The following is a 25,331-nucleotide window of genomic DNA, read 5'->3' on the forward strand; positions in this document are numbered from 1 at the left end:
CCGTTAGCAAGGTGGTGATGAGAAATCGTGAAACCTGGGCCCATCTGCTGGGAAAAGGAGGCTGATGTGTCCTTTCTAGGTCGTTAGGGCCCAGCTGAGTGGCTAGAATTTGGGCAGGACCCCCAGCATCTCACTGAAGCAACAACCAGGACCTGGGAAGAGCTTCTGTCCTGTTGATGAGACACGGTGAGCACGAGGCGGCGACCACGGCTTGGTGCCACAGGAGGCCTCTTGGGGTACCGCAGATGCTGGGCGGAGGCAGCTGGTGCGTAGTGGGTCCTTTATAAATGAATGCCTGCAGTGGAGTTCCAGCCCCGCCTGTGCTGAGGTTCGGCTCTGCCGGACCAGCCTGAGAAGAGCCCGCAGGGTAAAGGTGCTCCAGGCAGCTGGAGACATCAAGTCCTTCCTCGTGGTGAGAGTAGCTGGGCACGGTCCAGCCCAGCAGCAGAGGCTCTGGTCATTGCTCAGTCATGCTGTCAGCTTAGTCACTGTCACCCTCCATCCCGACAGCCATGGGCTCTGTGTTCCTTTCTCCTTGTGCGTGGCTTAAGAAGAGAGCTCAAGCTCTCTTGGAGTGTGCTGGGAATATCCCGTGTCTGTTGTCTGTAGCTCCCGCCCCAGCTTGTAGACGTCCCTTTTCCCGTACTCACTGGGCATCGCCGCTACTTTCTGTCCTGTGCCATTTCTCCTGGAAGGGGGAGCCCGGGCCATCCCGCGGCTGAACTCCAGTTGGGGAGCCTGCAGTGCAGTTCCACATTGCCAAGGCCCTTGGTGTCCTGAGCAAACCCCGCTGTCAGCAGCCTGGAAAGGAGGAATGCCTGCAGGGGCGGGGCCATAGGCTGGCTTCCCAAGAAGGTTCCCCCAGGTGTTGGAGCTGGAGGCTGAGGCACCACCTTGACCTTGGGGTTTCTATACCTCCGATGAGAGGGTTAGTCTCCAGGGAGTGTGCGTGACCAGGCTCCCTAACAGAACACCACCGGTGTCTTTGTGGCATTCAGTTTTCCTGTCCTACCGGGGACTCCCAGATGGTGCTCTCGCCCCAGGGTGAAGCTGACAGCACAGGAAAGGAGAGCTCCTGCCGCATCCATGCCATGTTTATTGAGGGCGTTTTGGAGCTGGGCGCCCGACTTGGTGCTGGGGATGCTGAGATAAAAAACACAGTCCCTGCCCCCAAGGATCTCAAAGTCTTATGGGGAGACAGGGGTGTCACAGGGTACAAGACAACATGGTGAGTGTCCTGTGAGAAGCACAGCTTGTGCGTGGAGCTGATACTCTGTCAGCACATGCCAGCTAAGGTCTGGAGGTTGTTAAAATGGTGAAGTGCCTCCATGGCAGTGGTTAAATACCTGCGTCCTGAGCTCCCTTAGTGATCACACCTGATTCTCCAGCCACCCTGGCCCCTCCGGGATCCAGGAGCTAAGTAAGCATCAGTACCGGGCTTAGGAGGAGACCCTCGGGGCCCTGATGCAGCCCTTTGGCTGGAGTGCTTTTTGGTCGGAGTTTGTGCTCTACTAGGTGTCACCTATCTTGAGTATCAACCATGGTTCTGGGATGGACAGCATAGCCAAGTCGCTCAGGACCTGGAAGGGGAGGACCAGGAATGGTTCCCAGAAGGAGGGTCCGTCTGAGCTGAGGTTTGAAGGAGGAGGTCTGAGGAGCATGGGTCAGCAACATCTGTCCTCGGCCCCACGTTTTGTGCTTTTCTGACCCTTGACATTGGACCCCAGCCCTGCCCCACACCCTAGGCAGCTCTTCTCTACCACAGGTTGGAGCTCCCCTGGTCCCAGTTTCAAGGAGAAGCTGCTGGGAACCTCTGTGGGCTCTGACCACTTGGAGCACAGAGCCAGCACAGGGCCAGAGGAGGGCGACCAAAATAAAGACTGCAGCGGACTTTGTTGTCAAGGAATTTATGCGCCCCTGAGGGAAGCCAGGCAAATGATGCCTCCAAGTGCAAGTGAGAGGGTCACACACCTACACCAGCAGCCACGCAGACACAAGTCCCCAGTAACTGGAGGGTGAGGGGGGGATCACTGATCATTGCAACTGGGTGAGGATGGTTTGACAAAAGCTTAGTGGAGGGAGGAAGATGCGGCATATTGGCACCTGAAAAAAGATGTTCAGCTTCACGAACATTCGTTGGGTACCCAGGGGCAGGCTGGCTGGCAGACAGGAACAGTAGCTCAGAGGAAGCAGGAGGGAACGAGTCCCAGCGGCAAGTGCTTTGTTGGGTTGACTTGTAAAGGGCAGCCTGTGTTGTACTAGAAGGCGGGGTGTGTGAGGGGAGAGGTGGGAAAGAGGGTCTCACACGACATGCATGTCACAGCCTCAACCAGTGCGGCTACAAGCACGGTCGCTCTCCTGACCAAGGAGGCCCCAGTTCCTGACCTCAGTGCCTGTACAATCCCGTGACGGCTTGTGAAGAAAAGAACTCACTTCTTTTTCTCTGCTCTCAACACGGTTCTTCACTTCTGGCCATCTAACATGTGATTTCCCCCCATACTAATCAATCCTGTAATTCTCTCTGGTCACTGAGTGAGTGTCCTACGATTCAAAGCAATTCTGACACCACCTACCTGGAGTGAGCGTCAGATCCCACAGGTGAGGACTTGGTCTCATAAGACTACATCACCCCACTACTTCCGATGCCAGTCACAAGTCCAGGTTGCCACCTGAGCTTCTGACTGACAAGCTATAGATCAGAGGTTCCCAGGACCCCCTCCTTGGGTTTGGTAATTTGCTAGAGTAGCTCACTGAACTCGGGAAAACAGTCTACTTACTGTTTATTATTACCAGTTTATTATAAAAGGATACCATGCAGGAGCAGCCAGGTGGAAGAGATGCAAAGGGCGAGGTATGGACGGGGTCACGGAGGTTCCACGCCCTCTCCAGGTGCGCCACCCTCCCAGCCCCTCCACTTGGTCATGAACCCAGAGGATCCCTGAACCCCACTTAGGATTTCTATGGAGGCTTCATTATGTAGGCATAATTGATTAACTTCTTGGCCTTTGATGATTAATTCAACCTCCAGTCAGGTGGGGCTGAAAGTTCCAACCCTGTAATCACTTGGTTGGGTTCCTTGGCTACCAGCCCCCATCCTGAGGCTCTCCAGGAGCTCCCAGCCAAGGGCCATCTCATTATCATACAGAAAGACACATCACAAAAAGACACAGCACTGGAGATTCCAAGGGTTTTAGGAGCTATGTGTCTGAAAATGGGAGCAGAGACCCAGTATATGTATTTTCTTATGATGTCACATTGCTTTTCTTTTTGGAAGGGACAATCATCATTCTCTGAGCTCTGGCATATTCCAGACAATGTGCTACGTCTTGTACAAACACTATTTTAATTCATCTTTATGATGCCTCCATGAAATTGGCATCACTATCCCTATTTTATAGATGCAGAAATTGAGGCCATGGGAGGTTACCCAGCTAGCCAGTGGCAGGCTGGAGATTCAAGTTCACTGCTGACTCCAAAGCCTATTATTTTTTATTGCACCAAACTGCTTCCAAAAGTCTAGAGAAGAACTAGGGAGGAGAAGGATGGTGAAGCTTGATAGGCTGGCTTCTCTGCTGAGGTGAGCACACCTCCCTCACACAGCCTGACTTTTTATTTTCTGTGACAGAAGCATGAGGGGATATATGGAGGATATATATAGAAGATGAGAGTTACAAAAGCCATTCATACAAGTCCAACTCGCAGTCCCCCCTTCCTCTCAGCTTTGGTTTGGAGTTGAGCTTCAGGGAAACATTTCACCAGTGCAATGGGTTGGACACAACCATTGTGTGGAAATAGAGAAAAAGTTGCTTCTTTCCTCCAAGGATCTGTGACCCTTTGTCCAACCCCTTCTCCTCAGCCACAGCTATCCCTGCAGACTTTAGCTTCCTAAGATGTTTCAGTTTGGCGTGAGAAGCATTTGTTAGCCATTGGAGGGTCTTGAGCCTTTAAGGGACAGGTTCAGTGTCATCATTGGGAGAGTAGAGCCTAGAACAGGCTGGAAGCTGAAAGGTCTGCTACGAGGTTGTTGTATCCATCTGGACATGAGGCTCTCTCAGGTAGGGGCTGTGGACATAAAAAGATGAGGGGAGCTACTAGAAATATCAGCAGAGGAGGGATTAGTAGGACTTGAATCTGAAAAGGAGTGAGAGAGAGATATCAAAAGTCTTCTTGGATAGATATGGTTAATAGATGGCATTTATGTTGCCCTTCTGTATCCTGTGCCCTTCTGTATCCTGTGCCCAGGGCAGACATCACTAATCAATCACAGTTCTTTTTTGGGCTCAACCACAGACTCCTTCTAAACACAGCAATCTGTGTTAACTCTCACTAACCCACTGGTATTGCACATAAGTTGAAATCTACTCAATCTCTGCTCTAATGTTTCAAGTCAGGAGGACTCAGCAGAAGTAGTTTGGGAGAATTCAGGAGGTAAGAGTAAGCTGTTCTGTCTATGTTTTTGTTCTTAGGTGTCCAGGGGAATGCGTATTGTGAGAACAGGAAGACAGGACAGTGGAGAGGTTAGGCATTAAGGGTAGAGCTGTAGAGCTGGAATTCATCTCTAATTAGGCAGTAATTGAAGTCATGTGAATGGAGGGATGTCTTCCAACAGAGTGAGTAGATGGGGAAGAGAACAGAGAGCTTATTGCCAGAGCATAGGAAACTGCTCACGATGCTGAAGCAAGAAAGTGAAAAAAGTTAACAAGAGAAAAAACTGTATCTCTCCAGCCCCCAAAGTGGAATCCTTTGGAAACTTAAGGAACTGAAGTGCTGGTTTCCTTACAGATTACAAGGGTTAATGCTGTTGACGCCTTCCTTTTAGGTCTTGGATATGAGCCAGTGTTTCTTCCAGCAGTGATGCTTTAAAGGAGCCTCTCTCCCTGCAGTCTCCCACTCCACATCCTGTTTCCGGTCTTGGGCCAGCTCACCCTTCTTCCTTTGTGCCGTGACTTCTCTCTTCTCTGTGGTTTGGTCCCATCCCAGCTTGCCGTGCAGAGGGAAGGCTAGGTACCACACTTGTGATCTTGTCTTCCTGATGGCTACCTTAACTAATCACTCTGAAACCCTTAGGTTCTGGGGATAATTATTCCCGCAAAGTCAAGGACTCCCTTTCCTTCCAGTGACCTGGAATTACCCTCTCGCAACGAAAGCACCCAGAGCTTTGGAGTGACTTCTCCGCATTAACTCTGAGGCCAAGTTGCAGCGAGGAAATCTACCCTTTTAATAGGGGAAAATATTGCCCTCGTAAGTCTTTATGCAACACACTTGAGCCTAATGCTCACTTACCAATTTGCCTTTATAACTTCCATTTTGAGTGAATTAAGTCCTCCGTACGGGTAGTTATTAAAGAAGTGGTAAGTGCTTTATAATTCAGTAAAGGGTAGCCTGGCCATTTCAGATTTTCCTAAGGAAATTGGCCACTCGAAAGGCAGCACTTTCAGGACCGCTGCGGCCAGCTGCTCTTAGGCCCAGAGCTTGCGCTATTAGATTACTTTCAAGCCAGCTGCTCCGGCCTAGAGTAGACTTTCCTTCTCACTCAGACTTTCTCCTCCAAGGCCCATTGGGTAGAAAGGGTCAAAGCTAATGTGTCTCTCCCTGCCTCAGGCTGTTTCTGCTCTTGATCAAAGACCTCCTCTTTCTCTCCTAGTTCAAAGCTGAGATGTCTGGTAGGGACTGGAGGGTTTATGATCAATGTGGTTTGAGTCTCATCTGTAGACAAGAGGGGACTGTCTCCAAGGGGCCACAGGGCTGTGCCTCCCTCCCCTACCTGCCAGGCACAGCTTGCTTCTTTACACCTTTGTCTTTTCAAATAGTTGGAGAAAATGCTGGTCCCATCAAGACCTTGGGAACCATAGCCTTTTCATGACTTGCTGCAAGGTCCTAGGGTTCTGAGGAAGTACAGTCATTTCGTTTAAATCTTCTACCTTGTACTAAGAACTGGGCTGAGTGTTGTGGATACAGTAGTGAACAAGATAGGTTGCCTGCCCTCAGAGAGCTTGCATTCTGTTGGGGGAGAGACACAGTCAACAAGTAAACACACACATGAGGTAATTGTAGATTTTGTCAAATGATATAAAGGATGTACCTAGAGTGACATTTCTCAACCTTGGCACTACTGACATTCTGGAGGGGATAACTCTTTGTTGTGAGGGGCTGTCTTGTGTTGTAGGATATTTAGTTACATCCTTGGCCCCTACCCACTAGATGAAGTAGCCCCTCCCCAGTCATGACAACCAAAAATGTCCCCAGACATTGCCAAGTGTTCTCTGAGGGCTTAAATCCACCCCAGCTTGAGAACTATTGATCCAGAGGAAGGTGATACAGAATGTCTTTAGTTGGTTGGTCAGAGAAGGCCTCCCTGAGGAGATGACATTGAAGGGGAGTCCAAGTGCTTTTAAGGGCAAAACCAACTGCAAAGGTCCTGAGAGGGGGGAGGGAACTTGATGTTTTGAAGACTAGAAAGAAGACCAGTGGGAGGAAAGCCAAGTGAACAAGGGTAAGGTTAGTCTGAGCTGAGGAGGGAGAGAAATGAGCCAGACACGGAGGATCTTGCTGGCTGAGGTGGAGTCTGAATTCCATCTCAAGTGCAGAAGCCATTGGAGGTTTCTTTTTGTGGGGAGTGGGTGGGGGAGGGGGACATGATCTGATTTATGTTATGAAAAGCTCATTCAGCCTTCTGTGCGAGGACAGGTTTAGTCAGGTGGGAGTGGAAGCAGTGGTCATGCTTTTGAGGCAGTGGTCTTTGTGAGGGGCGATGGTGGCCTGAGTGATCAGGGGTGATAAGAGTGGAGGTTCTGAGGAGCGGACAGAGCTGATGATCTCCTGTGGAGGTGGACTTGCTAAGGGGCGGCTGTTGGAGGGAAGGAAGGGAGCAATCAATGATGAAGTTTGACTTGGACAACCGGGTGGTACCAGTGCCATTTACTGAGATGGAGAAGCCCAAGTGGGAGGACAGCAAGGGCTGGTGTTGGACCTGCAGACGTATCAGGGAAGAGCCTGGAGCTCAGTGGAGAGGTCCGACTAGAGACACCTTTGGGCGCTTGGATGGTGTTTGGAGCCAAGCACCTGGGTAAGATCCCTGTGGCTGGGTGGGGGCAAAACCTGGAGACTCCACCATTGAGGGATCAGACAAAGACTATGGAACCAGCAAAGGAGACTAAGAAGGGCCAGCCAGGGAGATAGAAAGAAACCGGCAGAGAGTGGAGTTAAGGAATTCCTAGAGAAGAGAATGTTTTCAAAAGGAGAGAGTAGTTAACTAGGTGAAATGCCACCAAGAGACTGGGAAACTGGGTGGCAGAGAAGAATTTGCCAACGTGGAAACCACTGGTGATTTGACAGTGTAGTTTCAGTGGAGTGGTGGGAACAGAAGACAGATTGGGGTGAAGAATCAAAGGGAGGTGAGGAAGTGAGGCCTGGGAATATAGACAATTCTTTCGAAAACATTTGTCATACGGAGCTGGAGAGACATGAGTTGGTAGCTGGAGAACATGGAGTCCAGGAGATTTTCTTTGAAATGGGCTCTCCTAGGATGTGTTTGTATGCTGATGGAAAAATCTAAGAGGGTGAGAGTGAGGGGACAGAGGAGAGAGGGAGAAAACAGGAATGAGTCCTCGAGAAGGTGTCTCGAGGGGTGAGGGCAGGGGAAGGTCCACAGGGGGGCTGGTAGAGGGCTAAACACTTAAGCTCTGCTGTTGGTCACTTCGGGGTTTATTCATTCATCCATTCATTCAGCCAGATGTCACTGAGCATTTGGTCAGTGCCCTCAGAAAACTCATGTTCTGGTGAAGGTCATCGTCACCTGGGGAAGGGCAAGATGGAAAAGCTGAGCTCAGGTGTCAAGAGCGTTCCCATCTCATCTGCTGCCATGTTTGCTGAGAGGAGGCCCTGCCCACTCCCCCACTCCTGATCCCCATGGTGGGCAGTAGACATGACATCTGGTCCTGGGAGGGAGATCTGATCCCTGGGCCTCCTGAGACCTCTGGGATCACCCCATTTCTGGGCTCTGTAGTGATGCCCCAAGTTGCCTGTCTCCAGTTGGGATGTTGAATGGTGTGCCCTGGGCCACATTCCTCCTTAGAGATCAAGTTCAGGGTTCCTGTGGGATTGGCCCAGGGCTCTGGGCTGCTCAGCTGGGCCCAGGGTGAGGACCTTGCCTGTGCTGAGCCTGGAAAACCTCTGGCATGAGTTGGGGCATCGAGGTGGCTATTTAGCACCAACCTGGATGGCTTCCCAGGCATGTACTTATCCTGGGGTAACTGCCCTTATTTGAGATTCTGGAGGTGAGGGAGCAGGGAAGAAGACAGATAGGATCTCTGTTCTCAAGTATCATAGTTCTAGAGACACGACAAACACGTAATCAAATAATCAAATAAGACAATTACAGATGGTTATGAAAGGCTGTGGACATAAACGGGCTTGCGTCAGAGCAGCTGGCGGGGAAGGGAGGGTGGGCTCACAGAGGAGCCGGCTTCTCTGAGAAGGTGACCTTGGAGGGGAGACCTGAGGGATTAAAAGGAGTCAGGGAAGAGCATTTCATGGAAGTTCTGACTGGGAATAAGCCTGGCAGGTTTAAAAAACAGAAGGCACGTCAGTGTGGCCAGGGCCTAGAAAACCAGGGGAATGTGTTCAGCGAAGGGACTATGGAAGCAGCTAACAATCAGCTCATGAGGGACCTCGTAGGCCACGGCCCGGGTTTTGGATTTTATTGTAAGGACCAAAGGAAGCAGTTGGAGGGTTATAAGCAGGGGAGGGGATGATCACTCTGGAGCAGAGACGGTGGAAGGAGAAGAGTGAAAGCAGGGAGGCCAGCTAGGAGGCAGTGGCCGTTTGCAGTTAGAGGCGGTGGCTCCCTGGTGTGCGGATGTGTGGACAGCAGTGAAAATAGGGAGAAACAGACAGACTGGTGATGGGCAGGTCAGTCTGATCACAGGCTGGGACCCAAGCAGGGCAGCTTGGAGTCCCCAGTGAGCTGGCTGAGTTCCAGATGTGTGCCCTTGACCTTTTCTCTGTTAGGAGACGCAGCATTTCAGCACCTGAAGAGCACAGGTGTGCACACAAACATACCCCGTTCGTTCCTGGCACGAGCTTTGGAATTGATCAGGAAGCCAGCACAGATGCTGCCATCTTCCATCTGTTCACCACACGATCTGAATGTTCCTTTCTGCAGTCCCGGGGGTGTCTGCGATGTGGGGCTGGTTCACCGTGGTCCTTGGCGGGCAGCTGCTTGTAGAGCTGGTGTGCTCACGTGCTGTCATGCCGGGGTTGCCAGCCCAGGAAGGCTCCCCAGGCTTCTAGTATCCCCCTTGACAGCTGTCAAGGGAGGGAGAACCGGGTGACTTGGCTGGTGTGATCCGATGCAGCTCTCCTCCAGCCCCCTGGTGCCTGCGCTCCATGGAGCTGTTGCTCCAGACGGTTTGTTTATAATGCTACACATATCAGATAATTGAAAGCTAATGCTTCTGTCTGGATCACTAGACATAATATGCCTGGATAACAAATCAATTTCCTCCTTGGCCTGCAAGGCCGGGAAGTCAAAACACCCGGCACATCCTTTGTGTGTGTGCAAGTATGTGCGTGTGCGTGTGTGTGCACGCTCATGCATGTGTGTGCTCCAACGCTGACTTACTAGAAAATGAGGTTCCAGTCTAGTTTCCCCAGGCACCCAACTCTGTCTTAGAACAGGATTCAGGTGAGAAGGTGATGGGAGCCTCAGGTCTGACAGGGGACAGGGGCATCTGGTGATGAAGCCACACCTGTCGAGCCTTGTTATCCGAAGCTCTTATGTTCTGTGTTGGAGGCGTGGAGAGTTCATATACAGAACATCTGAGAAACACCAGTTTCAGCTACCTCCTGCCAGGATACAGCTCCGAGAATGAATATACTGAATATAATATACTAGTGATGGTGCCACCAGGAAAATGTGAATTATGAATTACCAACAAGAATGCTTACTTATCTGGCGAGCTCAATTATCCAGAAAGGGAGTGTGAAACAAAGTAAGAAAACAAGGGCAAATATCTGCCTCTCTCTGTGTGTGTGTGTGTGTGTGTGTGTGTGTGTGCGCTTGCTTGCTTGCTTGCATGTCTGTGCCTGAAGTTTTTCATATTCCCTAAAATCCTTATTCAGATTCTTTTTACTCTTACTGAAGGCACAGTTCCAAAGACAGTCATGGAATCAGCTATGCATTGCATTAGTGCTAGGCGTCAGAGCCGAATGGAGGACGTGGGCATGGCCTCATCTAATCCTCATGGCCGTTGGATTTCCTATTAGGAAACTGAGGTCTGGAGAGGCTGGAGTAACTGGCCCAGAGGCATCAGGCTTCTAAGCACAGAGCTGGGTGTCGTCTCCAGGTCAGCCTACCTTCAGGGTGCCTGCTCTTGACCTCTGTTCTCCAATGGACTGCAGAGCAGACTGGTCTCAGCATGTTGCAAGGTCCCCGGGGGCACAGCCCAATAGCAAAGAAGAGCCAGAAAACCATTAAAAATGAAGGCAATTGCGGTTAGAATTCAAGAGTCATTTCAGGGTAGGACCACTTTGGGTAGGGGCGCAGGTTCTGCTTACTTTGAGAGCCTCTAGTGGTGTCACTGTGCTACAGCTCAGTGGGCTAGGTAGGTTGATCACAATGATCCAGGATCACCAAGGAAATCTAAGCCGTGTTCTGTTTACTCTGCTTCAAAAGTCAAGGAGGTGTGTAATGAATTTTTTGGGAAAAAAGAAACATTCAGCAAGGAAGTTGAACACGCAGAGGGTTTTTTAAAATAAATTTATTTATTTAATTTATTTATTTTTGTCTGTGTTGGGTCTTTATTGCTGCGCACGGGCTTTCTCTAGTTGAGGCGAGGTGGGGGCTACTCTTCATTGTGGTGTGCGGGCTTCTCATTGTGTTGGCTTCTCTTGTTGCGGAGCACGGGCTCTACGCGCGCGGGCTTCAGTAGTTGCAGCACGCGGGCTCGGTAGTTGTGGCTCACAGGCTCTAGAGTGCAGGCTCAGCAGTTGTGGTGCACGGGATTAGTTGCTCTGTGGCATGTGGGATCTTCCCAGGCCAGGCCTCGAACCCGTGTCCCCTGCATTGGCAGACGATTCTCAACCACTGCGCCACCAGGGAAGCCCCATGCCGAAGTTTTGCATTTAAATTTAGTTGTCTGGAAAATTTGGTTATGAAGAACAGCTCATTAATAGCAGTGAGGAATCACAGTGAAAGTAACAGCCATCTGACAGCAAGGGAGGAGAGAGGAAAGCTTGGGAAAATGAAGAAATACTGGGCCTGCCACATCTAAAGGAAGGGAGGATGCTCCCTTGTCCCACCAACCAATCCTTGTCTTGCTGATTACCCAGGTGAGGAGGAAAGTTCTGCCAGATGAAGCGTACTTTGCCCCTCTCATGGGCCTCCCCAACAAACTTAGTCCCCTGGTGTTGGATGGACTTGAATGTCTCAGTGTTCTAGGGTTTTCTGTGTTTAGGATTTAAATATTGGAGGTATAAGCAACTCTTAAACATATCCACATGGCATGTTTTTAATTAAAATAGGGACCACAGTCTGTACCATCTAATTTTTATATGCTTGGAGATTGCCAACTCATTACCATACTGGCCCAAGCCAAACAGAAGGAGGAAGAATCAATGGTACAAAAGCACAATTGGATTTAATCTAGCACGAAGGATTTTTATATTCTCTGTGAAAGTATTAATTAATACTTCATTTGTATCCTAGCTCATTTCCACAGGGGTCCGAAGCAACTGTGGATTGGGTTTACCTGCTCCAGGAATGGTTGCTGGGTGAGCCACTGAGAGTGGCTCCTTTCCTCCCAAGTCCACCTGGAAGCAGCATGTACTTTGACCATGGGACCCCCAAGATCTCATTGAAGTTTTCTGAGCTGTAGCCCTAAGCCCAGCTCCGGCTTGGGAGCTCAGTGTTGTCATGAATTAAGCCTCACTTCCTCCCTCTCTCTGGAGCAGTGTTGCATATCGGCTCCTGGCAGAGTCATGATTCTGTGGTGTCAGGGAAGGGCAGTGGCGAGAGGGCAGGGACAGGGCATTGCGTTGACTCTCTGGATGGCACATTTCATATTTCCATGCGATGACGAGGCCTTAGAAATGCAGAAGGATAACTTTCAGTGGAGGGACAAGGTACTAGGCAGTGGATTCCAGCCAGAGCTTGGTGAGAAGAGACCATTATTGCTTTTAGAATGTGTAACCTGGCTTGGGCCAAGGTCCAGTGGGCCAAAGACCCCTCATTTCCTCTCAAGTAATGCCCTTGTCACGGGAGTGTCCTGAGAACCATGGCTTTTGATTTTCTTCTCTCACCTGGACCCTGTGACCTAGAGGCAAGCTTTTTGGTGTTGGCCTGGGGCCTTTTGGTGTTTGCTGCAAAACAATCATTTTCAAAATTATGTCTGAAGCCATGAAACTTTGTTTTCAATGGAATCTTAGGTAGAAGCCTTGTATAATAAAGCAGGGTTTCCCAGCCTCGATGCTGTGGACATTTGGGGCTGATAATTCTTTGTTGTGGGCATGCTGCCCTGTGCATTATTGAAATGTTTAGGAGCATCCCTGTGGATGCCGGTGTCACTCCCTGTCCCCCAGTTGTGACCACCAAAAATGTTTCCAGACATTGTCAAATGTCCCCTGGGGGACAAAATCGCCTCCAGTTGGGAACCATGGTATTCAAGGGACTAAAGTGGAGGTAATTAAAGTAGGGATGGGAGCCTGGAGTCACACTGAGAGCAAGGCTTCAGGTCTCTTTGGGGCATCTACTGCCACACATTGCCTGAGCAGACAGATGCAGGATCTGGCGGTCCCACCGACCCATGTTCCTGGCATCGCTCTGAGTTCTCGTCTCCCCACAGCGGCAGCAGGCGTGTGAGATGCCTCTGCTCGGGGCGGGGGTGGGGGGGGGCTGGTGCAGCCTGTGGTCCTGGAACAGGGTGACCAGTGACTGCCCCGTACAGGGCTCAAGGGCCTAACCTTCCTTCAAAAACATCATTCTTGATTGTTTTTCAAATGACAAAATCAGTGCTCCATGAAAACAACCTGGACGACCCAGAAAAGCACACAAAAAGAAGTCACATGTAACTGTACTAGGCGGAGGGAACCACTGTTTACCACAAACCAAACCAAAGCAGACTGCTCTCATACTTTATCTGTTTATTATATTTTTAGAGCCTGCCTTTTAAACTTAAAACTCATGGCCTCCCTATTAGCACAAAGCAGCCAGCAGAGTTACCATAACTGACCCCCCGGGCTGGTACCAAGTGGTGAGTCATCGAGAAAACTTGGCAGGTGCCCTGCCCACGTCAACTGCAAATGTCAGGCTGCACCTTCGCCACCCTGCTTTTCCCTGGGAACCCGCTCTGCACTGCCGTCTGTGCATCCTCTGAAGCTGTTTATAATTTCTGCTTGAACAGTTTTCCTGGAGGTCATGAATGACAGGTTTACTGTCCCTCCACCCTTCTGCCCCTCAGAGTTTTTAATCAATGATTGCTGAGAGGTGACAACTTCCAGCAGAACCAGCTTGCCCTTTTTAGCTTGAAGACTGAGAAAAGATTGCTCAGCCTCTACAAAGCCTAGGTTTAAAAACAATCATCACAGGCGCTACCTGAAGACTGACTGTGCGTCCCAGCTGCCGAAAGGGCTTTTTAACACAGGCTTTCAATCTTCATGTCCTTCTTATGATGAAGATATTTCATTGATATTATCCCCATTTGACAGATGACGAAACTGAGGCACAGACAGGTGAAGTAACCTGGACAGGGTCACACAGTATCCTGGCAGCCTGGCGCTACGCAGGTCAGCAACCTTTTTCTGTAGAAGGCCAGAAAGTCAATATTTTAGGCGAGTCTCTGCAGCTCCATCTCACCTCCATCTTTGTGGGGAAAAGTGGTCACAGACAAGAGTAAATGAGTAGGTATGAAAACGGACATTTATATTTCATATACTTTTCACATGTCACAAAATAGGATTCTACTTTTGATTTTTAAGAAAATGTAAAAACGATTCTTCTTTCTCAGGCTGTACAGAAATGAGCGGTGGGTTGGAATTTGTAGTTTGCTGGCCCGGCTCTGGAGCCCCAACTCCTTAGCCACACTGTTGCACCGTTGCTGTAAAAGTGCTATTCCCCCATGTAGGAAAACTCAGACCCAAAAGAGGATGCAGGGGCCATATGCTATTGACCAGGGAGTCCTTTGCACCAAGGACTTCAGCCATTGTCCTGCCATGTCTCGGTGTGTGCCTATGCAGGGGAAGGGTCATTTGTGGGCATAAGGGCAGGAGGGCTCAGAGGGGTAAAGTATTAGAATGCAATAATGACTGACACCTCAGCCATAATAAAAACACATTTCTGGAATTCTAATGTGGGCTCAGAAAAATGATTTCATTTATTTAAACAACTTGATTGACAGCTGCTTGTTGGAAGTAGATTCTTGTCTGAAGCTGGGCTCCCATGAATGAATGGCCGCCTGCAGAAACACTGCAATCTACTTGGTGGTTTACATGGACCGAGGGCCCAGTGAATACTCTGGGTGGGAGTGGGGCTGGCCCAGGTCCTTCTACCACTTCTGGCCTTCCTTTTCGTCTGACATGGAGCCAGGGTCCCTGCCCTGGCGAGACCAGACCAAGCAAACTGTCGTGGGGCCATGAGGCTTCCAGGGAGAAGGCTTTGGAGTTGGAATTCAGTACTGACCTGGCCACCTGGTCCATGTCCCCAGCAGATGCCAGTGTGTCTGGCTGCTTAGCAGGGGCTCCGAGAGAATGTGGTACAAAAAGGGCTCTTGGCATACCTTGTTACCGCGCGACTCTGAAATGCTTCCAGAGGCCCTGGCCACCACCTCCCTGTGGCCTTCCTGGCTCCAGCTCCACTTGATGGCAGATGGCAGAGCCACGGGTGGGGTGGGGCTAGGGAGGAGACGTCTGGGGAAGGTGGCTGCCACTTTTCTGTGCCTCGGGTAGCTCTGTCCCAGGATGAGCTGTCACTTCTTTTCCCTCCTTGCAAAGAGCAGGCTTAGACTTTGGGGGCACTGACAGGAGAGTCACATCCCAGGAGGGCGGCTTGGGCAGCGGGAAGCCTTTTCCCGTGGCCCCTTGAAGCTCCTTGGAGTAGCGGGTGTGTATGAATGGTCTTCGCTCAGACAGCTCTAGAGCTGGAAAGGACCTTGGTAATCAACAGTCTGATGGTTCTCTACCTTGACACCAAAAGCAGTAACGAGGATGTTTGTCCCTGGTGTTTTGTCAATATAAAACAAACAAATAAAGGAACAAAGGAAATCAAGTGCATACCCATGATAAGCCCTTCCATGCTAACAGTACTTTCAAGAATTCCTTTGCTTTGGGCTGGAATTTACCCACTGGGTGAATCAGCGCTGGTTTATGCCTGTTGATAAAAAGCTCTGGTTAATAGTGATTTATATCTTGGATTAATAAATCCGAGAAGATGAATTAATTATTACTTAATAAATGTGTGTGCTTTTTCGACACATGTTTAGGGAGCTAAATATTAAGACTCTTGGGAGTAAGTTCTAAAACGAGATCTTTGTGAAGAGACGGGGGAGAAACTGCTGATCTGGTGCAACCCTCTGTCTTTACAAATGAGGACACCAGAGGCCCAGAGAGCTGAAAGCTCATGTTCAAAGCCACGGCTGCTTAAGTCACAGAGATGAGGCTGGAATCAGGCGTCTCGGCTGCCAGCCTCATGTTCTTTCCATGACACCCAGGCCTGTGGCCTGTGGTCGCCCCTCCTTTGTGGAGTTGATTCTGCCTTATCAAGCCATTGATGTTCTTGAACTCCAGATGGATTGGGCCGTGGTCACCCAAAGGGGGTCATCAATGTCTGGCCCCTGGGGGACCCTGAGGAGGTGTGTGTTCCTTCTGGGCTTTTCTACCCCCAAGCCATGTTCACCAGCAAGCCCCCCTACACACCCCCTTTATTTAAACCACGTCATTTGCATTGTCTTTACGGGCAGGAACTTAAGAAAACAAGCCTGTCCTTTAAACAATCCTATAAATGAAAAAGAATGAAAGAGAATGGAAGGAAACTAAGTCAGGAAGACCCACAGGGAGATTGGATCTTAAGAATTTAAAGAGTAGTTTTTCTGGAGCTGAGGGGGGAACGTTAAATGCTGTCCATGAGTTTGGCGCTTGGGATCCCACAGCGAGCCCATCAGCCAGGTGGCACGCGTGACACCACACTGGGGAAGAAACCGGCTCAGAGATAATTGGCGACTTGGTGCAAATCCTGGCTCATGGGTGGCTGCTCTGGGATTTGAACCCAGGTCTCTGGCACTAAAGCCAGTGCCTTTCCCGTGGCCCCTCTGCTGACCTGAACCCTGCCTTTCCTCTCCCCTGCAGACACATAGAGAACTGGCGCGGTCTGCACACGCTCAACGCCGTGGACATGGAGCTCTACACCGGCCTCCAGAAACTGTGAGTGCACCAGCTCCCGGGGTGTGTGGGGAGTGGGATGGGCTAGGGCTCAGCCCAGAGTTTGGGTTTCAAAGCAGGACCTGAACCCAGGTCTCCTGGGCTAGTGTTCCTTTCTCAGCCCTCTGCTTGGCTGATGGTCCCCGTGCAGCAGGAAATTTGCAGTCACCTCCTCCTTTGGATTCAGTGCAAGTGGCTGTGGGAGATTTGGGGTGGAAGGGAAGAGGCACAAAGTGGGTGGCAGTGCAGTAGTCGTGGACCAGATTCTTACCCACTTGCCAGGACGGGCACATCCCTCACCCTGACCCAGGTCCCGGTGGGGTGTGAGCCCAGATGCCTCCCACTGGACCCTCTCAGTTGGATCACCCAGTGACGACTGATGATGAAGAGATGCGTTCAGTTCACCAGGCGGCTGCCGTCCAGTCTTGGCCTCACTGGCTGTCAGCCTTGGCCCAGAGCAGAGATGTTTCTCTGCTCCACAAGCTCTGCTGAACATCTTTTTCTCTCTCTCCAGGACCATCAAGAACTCAGGACTTCGGAGCATCCAACCCAGAGCCTTTGCCAAAAATCCCCACTTGCGCTATATGTAAGTAGAGCTGAGAGCTGGGACCCGGGCCTTAGAGAGTGGGTGGGCGGGGTCATAGGGCGGGAGAGAGTCCTGGGCTGTGAAGCCCAAGGCCTGAGATCTGGACCCGGCTTTGCCACTGTGTCCTGGGTCAAGTCCCTTCACTTCTCTGGACCTGAGATTTTGCCTTTTAACACAAGGGGTTTGGATTTGATGATCTGTAAGGTTCCTGTTGGATGGAAGAGCCTAGGACCAAGGATTATCAGGAAGGAGTGTCTCTTCATTCCCAAGTGTGTTCACTTCCTGTGATGAAATTTGCAATTGTATTGGAATGTAAATGAGAGGAAATTCCCCATATAAGTGTAGTGTGTGATGTAAGTACTATACCTCTGAGACCATGTGTAGGTCCGTAAGTGTGTGTGTGTGTGTGTGTGTGTATGTGTGTGTGTGTGCACTGGGGTGGTGGCGTGGGGTTTGGAAGGGGGAAGGCAGGGCCAGGCCACGTGTCATGTCGAAATAGATTCTGGGTTCAGTGGAGAAGAGCTCTGAAAAGCAGAGACACCTCTATATAAGGTCACACAGCTTTGGGACAAGCTGGAGGTGACATGACCCTGGTGGGATCCCCATGTCACCTGATCCCCTGGGGGGGTGTGCCCCCCTCCTCTCCCCTCTCCCCTCCCACCACTGCCATGTTTGATGGTGGAGGGGCCTCCTGGCATTCGGCTCTGTCTAGACCTGTAGGGGTGGAATCACACGAGCTTGGTGTTTCCTCTCCAAGCCTAATTCTGGGCTGAAGACTCTGGGATTAGACGGGAGGACCACCATTTCCTGGGGAGAGGTGGGCTTGAAAAGAAGCCTAGGGCCAGCGATTAGGGGAAGTGCCAACATGCTGCACCTGTTGGGGGTCCTTACTGTTCGGTCAAGCCTTCTTTTCAGATGGTGACCATTTTGGACATCTGCTGGGCATGTTCTCCAAGAGCAGAGATTCCATAGGAACCAGGGGGATGGAGTCTACTGTATTTGGGGAGAAAATGGAGGAATGGTGTGCAGATGAATCTTTCCTTTGGCCACTTGAGAGTTGTACTGGCCCAGGCACTTTGCACTTGAAGGGCATCCCGGCTGCATAGGAGTCTCACAGGAAGAGACACAGCACCCAAGGGAAGTGGAGGGGAGGTAGAGAAAAAGAAAAGTCGTGGAGAATTGCAGTGGGTGAGTTGTTTCTCTTCTGGGGGGCCCTGGCCTCACCCCCGGGCCTCTGTGTGTTTTCCCAAGCGTGTAGTGAGTGCTTGGTAAGTATTTTTTTAATCAGTTATGGCCACCCCTGCTTTGTGCCGAACTTTCTTTCCTTTCTCTGGACATAGCACACTGTATGGCCACTGATGTAGTACCTGTGGAGGACTGAGGCCTCCCCTGCAGCTATCTCATTTAGCCATTGCCGCCTTGCCCTAATTGAGCCTCTGTGGTGGGATTCTTCTGATGTGTGCTCTTCGCAGCTGGGGGCATAGCTGGGACCAGAGGAGGGCCTTGGACCTGATGTTCCAGGTGTTTATTTTATTGGGGATTTGAGTTTCAATGTAAACTATCCCAGGAGAAGAAGCTTTTGACCTCTGAGAAGTCTCCTTTTCACACTGACTCATACAAGGGTCACAAAGCCAAATGCCCACGGCGGACCAGGTGGGGAGAGTGGAGGCTGGGGACCATGTGTTCCCCCCGAGAGGCAGCCTGTAAGCAATTCCAGCTGACTGCTGCCATGAGGAGACGGGGCCTCGGGTTGCCAGATTTACTGCTTTTTTTTTTTTCCCAAGAAGAGCTGGAGGTCCAGTGAAACCTTTCAAGTTTTAAATACTGGCAACTAAAAATAAAATCTCTCAACTCATGGGCCAGGCAGAACTACTCTGTGGGCAGAATATGACATATGGAGTGCCAGTTTGCGGTCTCGGGTCATACTTTGGACAGAAGCTGCCAGCATAGGAGGGGCTCTGTCCCTTTTGACGACAGTGGCTTGGTGCTCAGAGCCTGCTAGGGCACTGTGTCACCCGAAGCTCACAGGGCAACTGAGAGGGCTTCCAGACCCATCATGTTTCCATGGGCCATAGAGGTGGGGGGAGATGCATCTTGGGTTAAAGTTGTCTCTGAAGTTGGGTTGTACTAGAACCTGTCTTTGAATTACCCTTGAGATCCCAGAAGAGGGCTGTGACCCACCATCTCTTCTGAGATGATCTGGGTCTGCTGGCTGGTGGCAGTGACGGGCTGGTGGGGCTTTGCAAGATTCCCAAGACTTTGGGGGCAGGAAGGGTCTGGGTGGAATAGGTTCTGATGGCACCAGTGAGCCTGCCCGTGACCTTGGGCACTGTTTTCTCCTGGATACATTGGCCAGCTCTTGACAAAGTACTTGGTATTGGCCACAAAGGGATCAAGAGTGAGAAAGATGGGTCACCATCAGTCCAGCCCCAGTTTGGGCCTGTCTGCATATCGGGGGCTAGTTGGATGCTCAGATCAAGGTGAGAGGGTCAGCACCTGGTCCAGGGGCTCTGATAGGCATGGTGGGGCTGCTGGAGGAGCCTGAGGATCTCAGGGAAGTGAGTTAAGAGGTCGAGGCATGTGCTCTGGCTTCATCGATGGGTTGGTTTATTAACTTTTACTCCTTACGAAGACAAACCCCAAATCCTGACTGAGTGAATTTCCCGGCAGCTTCGGGACATTTTCTCCTGGCAGATGGGCCAGGTTTCTCTGCTCTCTCACAGCATCTTCTATTTCTGTCCTCTACATGCATTTACAAGTCTTCAGGCCCCAGCTGAGCAATCACAAGATGATCACTTACTCCAGCACTAATTGCCGAGCCCTGGCTTGGCGGCTTTTGTTTTCCCCCTTCTTCTTCTTTTTTCTCAGGGTGATGGCTGAGAAGTCTTTTCTTCTCCCCTCTGTACCCAATAAGAAGCCAGAAGTGAGATCATTGTCTTCTGTACCAATGTCAAGTTATCCAAATTGTTCTGATTGGTTCAACTGTCTCCCACCTCTAAGCTGCTGTTGCATCAGTCAGTGTAATTCTTTCCTGTGCCAGAAAAGGAGCCAACGATGTGAAGACCAGGTGGTCGGTCTGCCACAAAGAAGGCTGGAGATTAGGACTCTTCAAGGTTTACGAGTGACTGACCATCTCTTTTTGACCGCTTCTGTTTTCTCTGTCTTTTCTGGAGTGTGAAAAATGAAATACTGATTCCTACACATCAAGGGAAATACTTTTTTTTTTTTGCAGTACGCGGGCCTCTCACTGCTGTGGCCTCTCCCGCTGCGGAGCACAGGCTCCAGCTGCGCAGGCTCAGTGGCCATGGCTCATGGGCCCAGCCGCATGTGGGATCTTCCTGGACCGGGGCTCGAACCCGTGTCCCCTGCATTGGCAGGCAGATTCTTAACCACTGTGCCACCAGGGAAGTCCCAAGGATTCTTAAGGATTGGGATTTTCCAAGTAGGTAATTGGAATGGCTATTTGCTAATGGATGTAAAAATGGTGCCTGTTCTGGTGATGGGATGTGATAAAGATTAAATGATACAAGGCACATACAGCACTTAGCCCAGTGCCTGTAAATAATCAGAGTTTAGAAATGGAAGCTGCTAACAGAGACGTAATTATTCTTATTACTGGTGGTGGTGATCGTGGAATCAAAGAAGAGAGATTAGGTGGCCTTGACGGGGATTCTGACCATTACTTTATTCTGGAAAAGCTGGATTTCTGTCCTGCATCTCTCTGGTGACTAGAATACTCCTATCTACAATCTCTCTGATGACTTTCTTCCTTGAATACTGATGAATAAACTCTGATAGATTCTCTGTGGTCTCCATTTAGTCCCCCTTGCTCTGGACTGTATGTAGACCCCTCTTAGCCCTGGTAGTTTCAGAAAGGATCCACCCAGTGGCAGTTGATGAGCTTATGCTTTATTTCCATCTTGAGACCACACCCACTAACACTAGTGAACTTGGATCGGTTGCTGAATCTTCTACACCCCCCCGCCCCGCAGCTGACTCATCTCTTCCTTCCTGGGGTTTGTTTTCTCTGGGGTGTCTCTCATAGAGACCAGATCGCCACGGTCTGGGGTCCCCATAAGTAGAGTCATGGCGATGTCTACCTATGAACTGCACTCAAGTGATGGTACTTCCTTTCATCTGTAGAGCGCTTCATGGTTTCAAAGTACTTTCTCCTATGTTATCTCCTTTAATCCTCTTACCATCCTGGGTTGGGGAGTGCGGTAGGCAGCCTTCTTTTATAGCCCAGAAGACAGGTCCAGAGAGGGTCTGATTTCTAAGTACCAGAAATACAACTGCACCGAAGTCCTCTGATTCTCTTTCTAGAAATCTTCCTACTGTATGTAGCTCATGGGCCAGAAGGGACAGTGTTTTTCACTGAAGCAATTAAAATTTTTTCTTAACATTTTTACAGATTTGCATAAAAAATGCAGGTATCTGAGGAGAAGAGGGAACAGCTAATACTGATTGAGAACTTTACTACGTGCCAAGGACTGGACCTGGTGCTTTGGCAAATATGATCTCACCCCTCAGGGTAACTGTAAGTTAGGGTTCCCCTATCCCCATTTCATAGATGAGAACACTGAGGCTCAGAAGTTATAACTGAGTTCCCCCAAGGTCACATAGTAGTTAGTGGAACAGCCAGGATTTGGACTCTGATCCTTTTGACTCTGAAGTCCCTGGACTTTTCTACTTCCTAGGCATGTTTTGTTTCTCTGTCTAGTTTTCACAGCAAGAATTCCTTATGGGGGGCAGGTGGAGGAGGGTCTTTAAAGTTTTATTAGAGAGCTGCTATTTCCCCTGGGAGATTTAGCACCATCCATCCTCAAAGAGCTCTGTTGAGAAAGCTCTGTTTCATTTCTTTTCCTATTCAGGTCAAATCCTATAACAACAGCTACGTTACGACCTGAATATCTTTGCTGTAAGAAATTTCTTAACGTTAGCCTGTGGCCCACTTACTTCCAAGAATATGTAATGTAAGATTCCGGCAAGCCAAAAGAATTTATTTAATCCCTTAGAGTTGTTGTGGTGCGATCTTTCTTGTGTTCAGTTGCTTGATTTCTCTCCCTAAGTCACACTGTTATCCCTCTTTGTTGTAAGCAAACATACACGAGGTCTTCAGCTGAGAGAGCCAGCCCAGAGCTGACCTGTGTGGGCGGGGAATGGGGTGGGGAGGGGAGAATGTCCAGATTTGGGCACGATTGTGTCAACAGTGTCATGTTCACAAGGAGAGAAAGGCAGCGACACTGGGCAGGTAGGAAAAGAGGAAGTGGCCAGAGTCCCTGCCCTGTCAGGACATGGCTGAGTCAGCAACACATTTCTCCTGAGACCACTGGGGTGAACATGTGGTGAGATTGATTTATTACGCATTGTAAATTACTTGGTGTTCTCTCTCCTTGAAATAACCACCCCATCCTGGGTTCCAAGACAATGTGTAGATATTGTATAGGTAGACTTTTGCCTCTTCTTGCCCCTTACCTCTGCACTGATTTTTCTCCAAGTCCCAAAGGGGTTGTAACTGGCACACTTGTCCCATGACCTTTTCTTCGCACGTGCCCTTCCTCCTCTGTCTTATGTGCAGCACTTAGCCGTTGAATGCTGTGTAGCTAACAGTTAGGAGTGTGGGCTTTGGAGATGGAAAGGCCAGGGTTCAAATCCTAGATTTACAAGTCCATGTCCTACAGCTTCCGTGAGCTTTGAAGGGAATATTATAGTTCCCACTTCATAGGATTGTTCTGAGCTTTAAATGAGACGATGCTCAAAAAGTGCTTAAGGCAGTGCTTTACGAAAGACTCAGTAGTTTTGCTGTTATTAATGACTTCGCCCCTGCTCATTGGTCTCTGATTTCACAGAATCATAGATAGTTAAAGGTGGAAGGGACTTTAGTGCTAAACCTGTACATTTATATTCCTGGCCCTGTTCCCATCCTGGCCCTTTAGACTCATAAATCAAACTGCCTCCCTGGCATCTCTACTTGGGTGGCTAAGACACAAGGCAGACTTGACTTGGCCAAAACAGAATCCGTGGTTTCATTCCACATCCTCACTCCAAACCCTCAGTGTTTCGTGTTTCTCTAAGTGGTACCATCCACCAAATTGCTGAGGCCAAAACCTTAGGAGTCAGTTTTGACTCTTCTCTTCCCTTTCCCTGCCCTCCTCCACTCTTCCACCATTCCATTCATCAAGTCCATAGGATACTTTATAACCATCCACTTCCCTCTCCCTCCACATAGACTGTCTTGATCCAAGCCACCTGGCTCTATGATGATGGCCTCCTAACGGGTTTTATTGCCTCCGCTTTGTCGCCTACATTTCATTCCCAACACAGTTGCCAGAGTGATATTTTAAACACATAAATCGGATCGTGTCACTTTGCTGCTTAAAGCCCTCCAATTACTTCTCACTTTACTTATAATAAAAGCTAAACCTCTTACCGTGGCCACGGGATTCGAGTTGATTTGGTTTCCATCTCCCTCTTCACCTTCCTTGCTCTCTCCTCCCTGGCCCTCTGCCGCAGCCTATGAACGTTTCTTTTAATCCCTTGAACACACCAAGCTCATGTTCCCCTTGGAGGTTTGGTGCTTGCTGATCCATCCAACCCAGATGAATATCCTGCCCCAGATCTCTGCAGGGCTGGGTCCTTCTCATCATTCCCTCCAACGTCTCTCTCAGCAAGGCCTCTCTGGCCTGCCAATCTGAGTGGCCTTTCTTCACTTCACTCTTTGCTACATCATTTCCTTGGCCCTATTACTTTTTTTTTTTTAACCACTATCAGTTTATTATAAAGGATGTTAGAAGGGATACTCCTTGGCCCTTATTACTTTTGATGATCTGAAGGTATGTCATTCAGTTACTTGTTTATACTCTGTCTCCCCCACTAGAATGAACTTCCTTGGAGCAGGGACTTGGGGCCACTGCTGTGGCTCCAGCACCTAGAATAATGCCTGTCACATGGTCAGTGGTCCTTGGCTGTTTGTTGAGTGTGTGAGTAACTCTGCTCTGCCGTGATCATTCTATGGAATTTCTTCCCATAAGAATCCTCATACACACATGCATACATCATTTCTCACGCATTTTCAGGGATTTACAGACTCCCCTTGGACCCTGGGTTAAGAACCCTTTCCAAGGATGTCCTAGAGAGAGGTGTGCAGTTTCTGGGATGTGAGGTATTATACCTAGCAGGTCTTAGCCATTTGAAAATTATTATACCAGATGTGACAAATGAGATTTATAGTATGCCATATTCTCATGGGCATAAAAGAATGCCTTCATAGTTTATAATCTCCAGTATGGTAAAGATAAGTCAGGAATATACTGGTGTGGGGTTTCTTTGGGGGACAACGAGAAAACATTCTAAAATGGATTACAGTGAGGGTTGCACAACCCTGTGAATATACTAAAGACCAGTGAATCACACATTTAATCAGGTGACTTGTATCATATGTGAATTGTCTATCAATAAAACTGATGAGTGTGTACATGTGTGTATGCGTGTGTGTATCTCACATCCTTCCTTAGCAGAAGCTTTCAGGGCCTGTGTGTGGACCAGGGCCCCTGGTCCATCGTGTCTTTTTGCCCTCTGCCATGGGACAGAGGATGTTAATGTTCCAGACAGAGGCTGTTCTATTAGCCTGAGTCTCGCTGGGGAGATTATGGGAGCAAAGCCACAGCTGACCTTCTGTGGACACGGAGTATGAGAAAGAAAGAAACTTTTGCTGTGGTAAAAAAAAAGGAGAAAAGGATAAACCACGATGGTGGCTGTAATCAGTGCATGGGGTGGGTAGGCTACCAAGGAGTGCATACTGTACTCACTCTTGGTGCCTTTGCTGCCATCCTATTTCTTTCAATCCTATTCAAGAGAGGGTCTCAGAACACAAGTGAGAGGGATGCTACTGCGGGATGGCTTTGAACCTCCTCTAATTTACATGTATAGAAAGGAAAATCGTAAGCAAGTGGCAGTTCTTTTTTAGAGCTTGTGGGTTATTTGTGACAAAGCTGTGATCGCTCACAACTTTGAAGCACTGTACCTTCTCCAGTCTTCCAATACAAGGCAGCGGAGGGGCCACTGGTTTAATCTGTAAGTGTGACAGTGGATCAGCGGTGGAGCAGCTGAGAAGGCTTCATGGAGGAGGTGGCCGTGGGGTTGGCATTGTAGGAGGTGTGGGTTTGGATGGGTGGATGGCCTGCTTATGGCACAGGGGCTGCTGCTCACCGTGGGATGAGTACAGCTCTCTTCCTGTTTTGGAATTTCTCCCAGAGCTGTGTAGACACATGTTCATGGTTCCAGGCCATCTAGTCTGGCCAGCAGGTAAATGCTGAAAGAATTCCAAGGGAACAGGACT

The 25,331-nt window shown here is 49.6% G+C and overlaps 1 protein-coding gene across 3 annotated transcripts in view; it reads left to right on the forward strand.

The window, feature by feature from the left end:
- Window positions 1-25,331, forward strand: part of NTRK3 (neurotrophic receptor tyrosine kinase 3) — a 377,501-nt gene that overhangs the window by 59,864 nt on the left and 292,306 nt on the right. For all 3 annotated transcript variants that reach the window (XM_032623819.1, XM_032623818.1, XM_032623820.1), the window contains exons 2-3: window positions 16,336-16,410; window positions 16,922-16,993. In XM_032623819.1, coding sequence (XP_032479710.1) covers window positions 16,336-16,410; window positions 16,922-16,993 — 147 coding nt within the window. The remainder of the gene's footprint in view (window positions 1-16,335; window positions 16,411-16,921; window positions 16,994-25,331) is intronic.

The sequence above is a fragment of the Phocoena sinus genome, chromosome 2 (genome assembly GCF_008692025.1).
Source record: "Phocoena sinus isolate mPhoSin1 chromosome 2, mPhoSin1.pri, whole genome shotgun sequence".
Taxonomy (NCBI): domain Eukaryota; kingdom Metazoa; phylum Chordata; class Mammalia; order Artiodactyla; family Phocoenidae; genus Phocoena; species Phocoena sinus.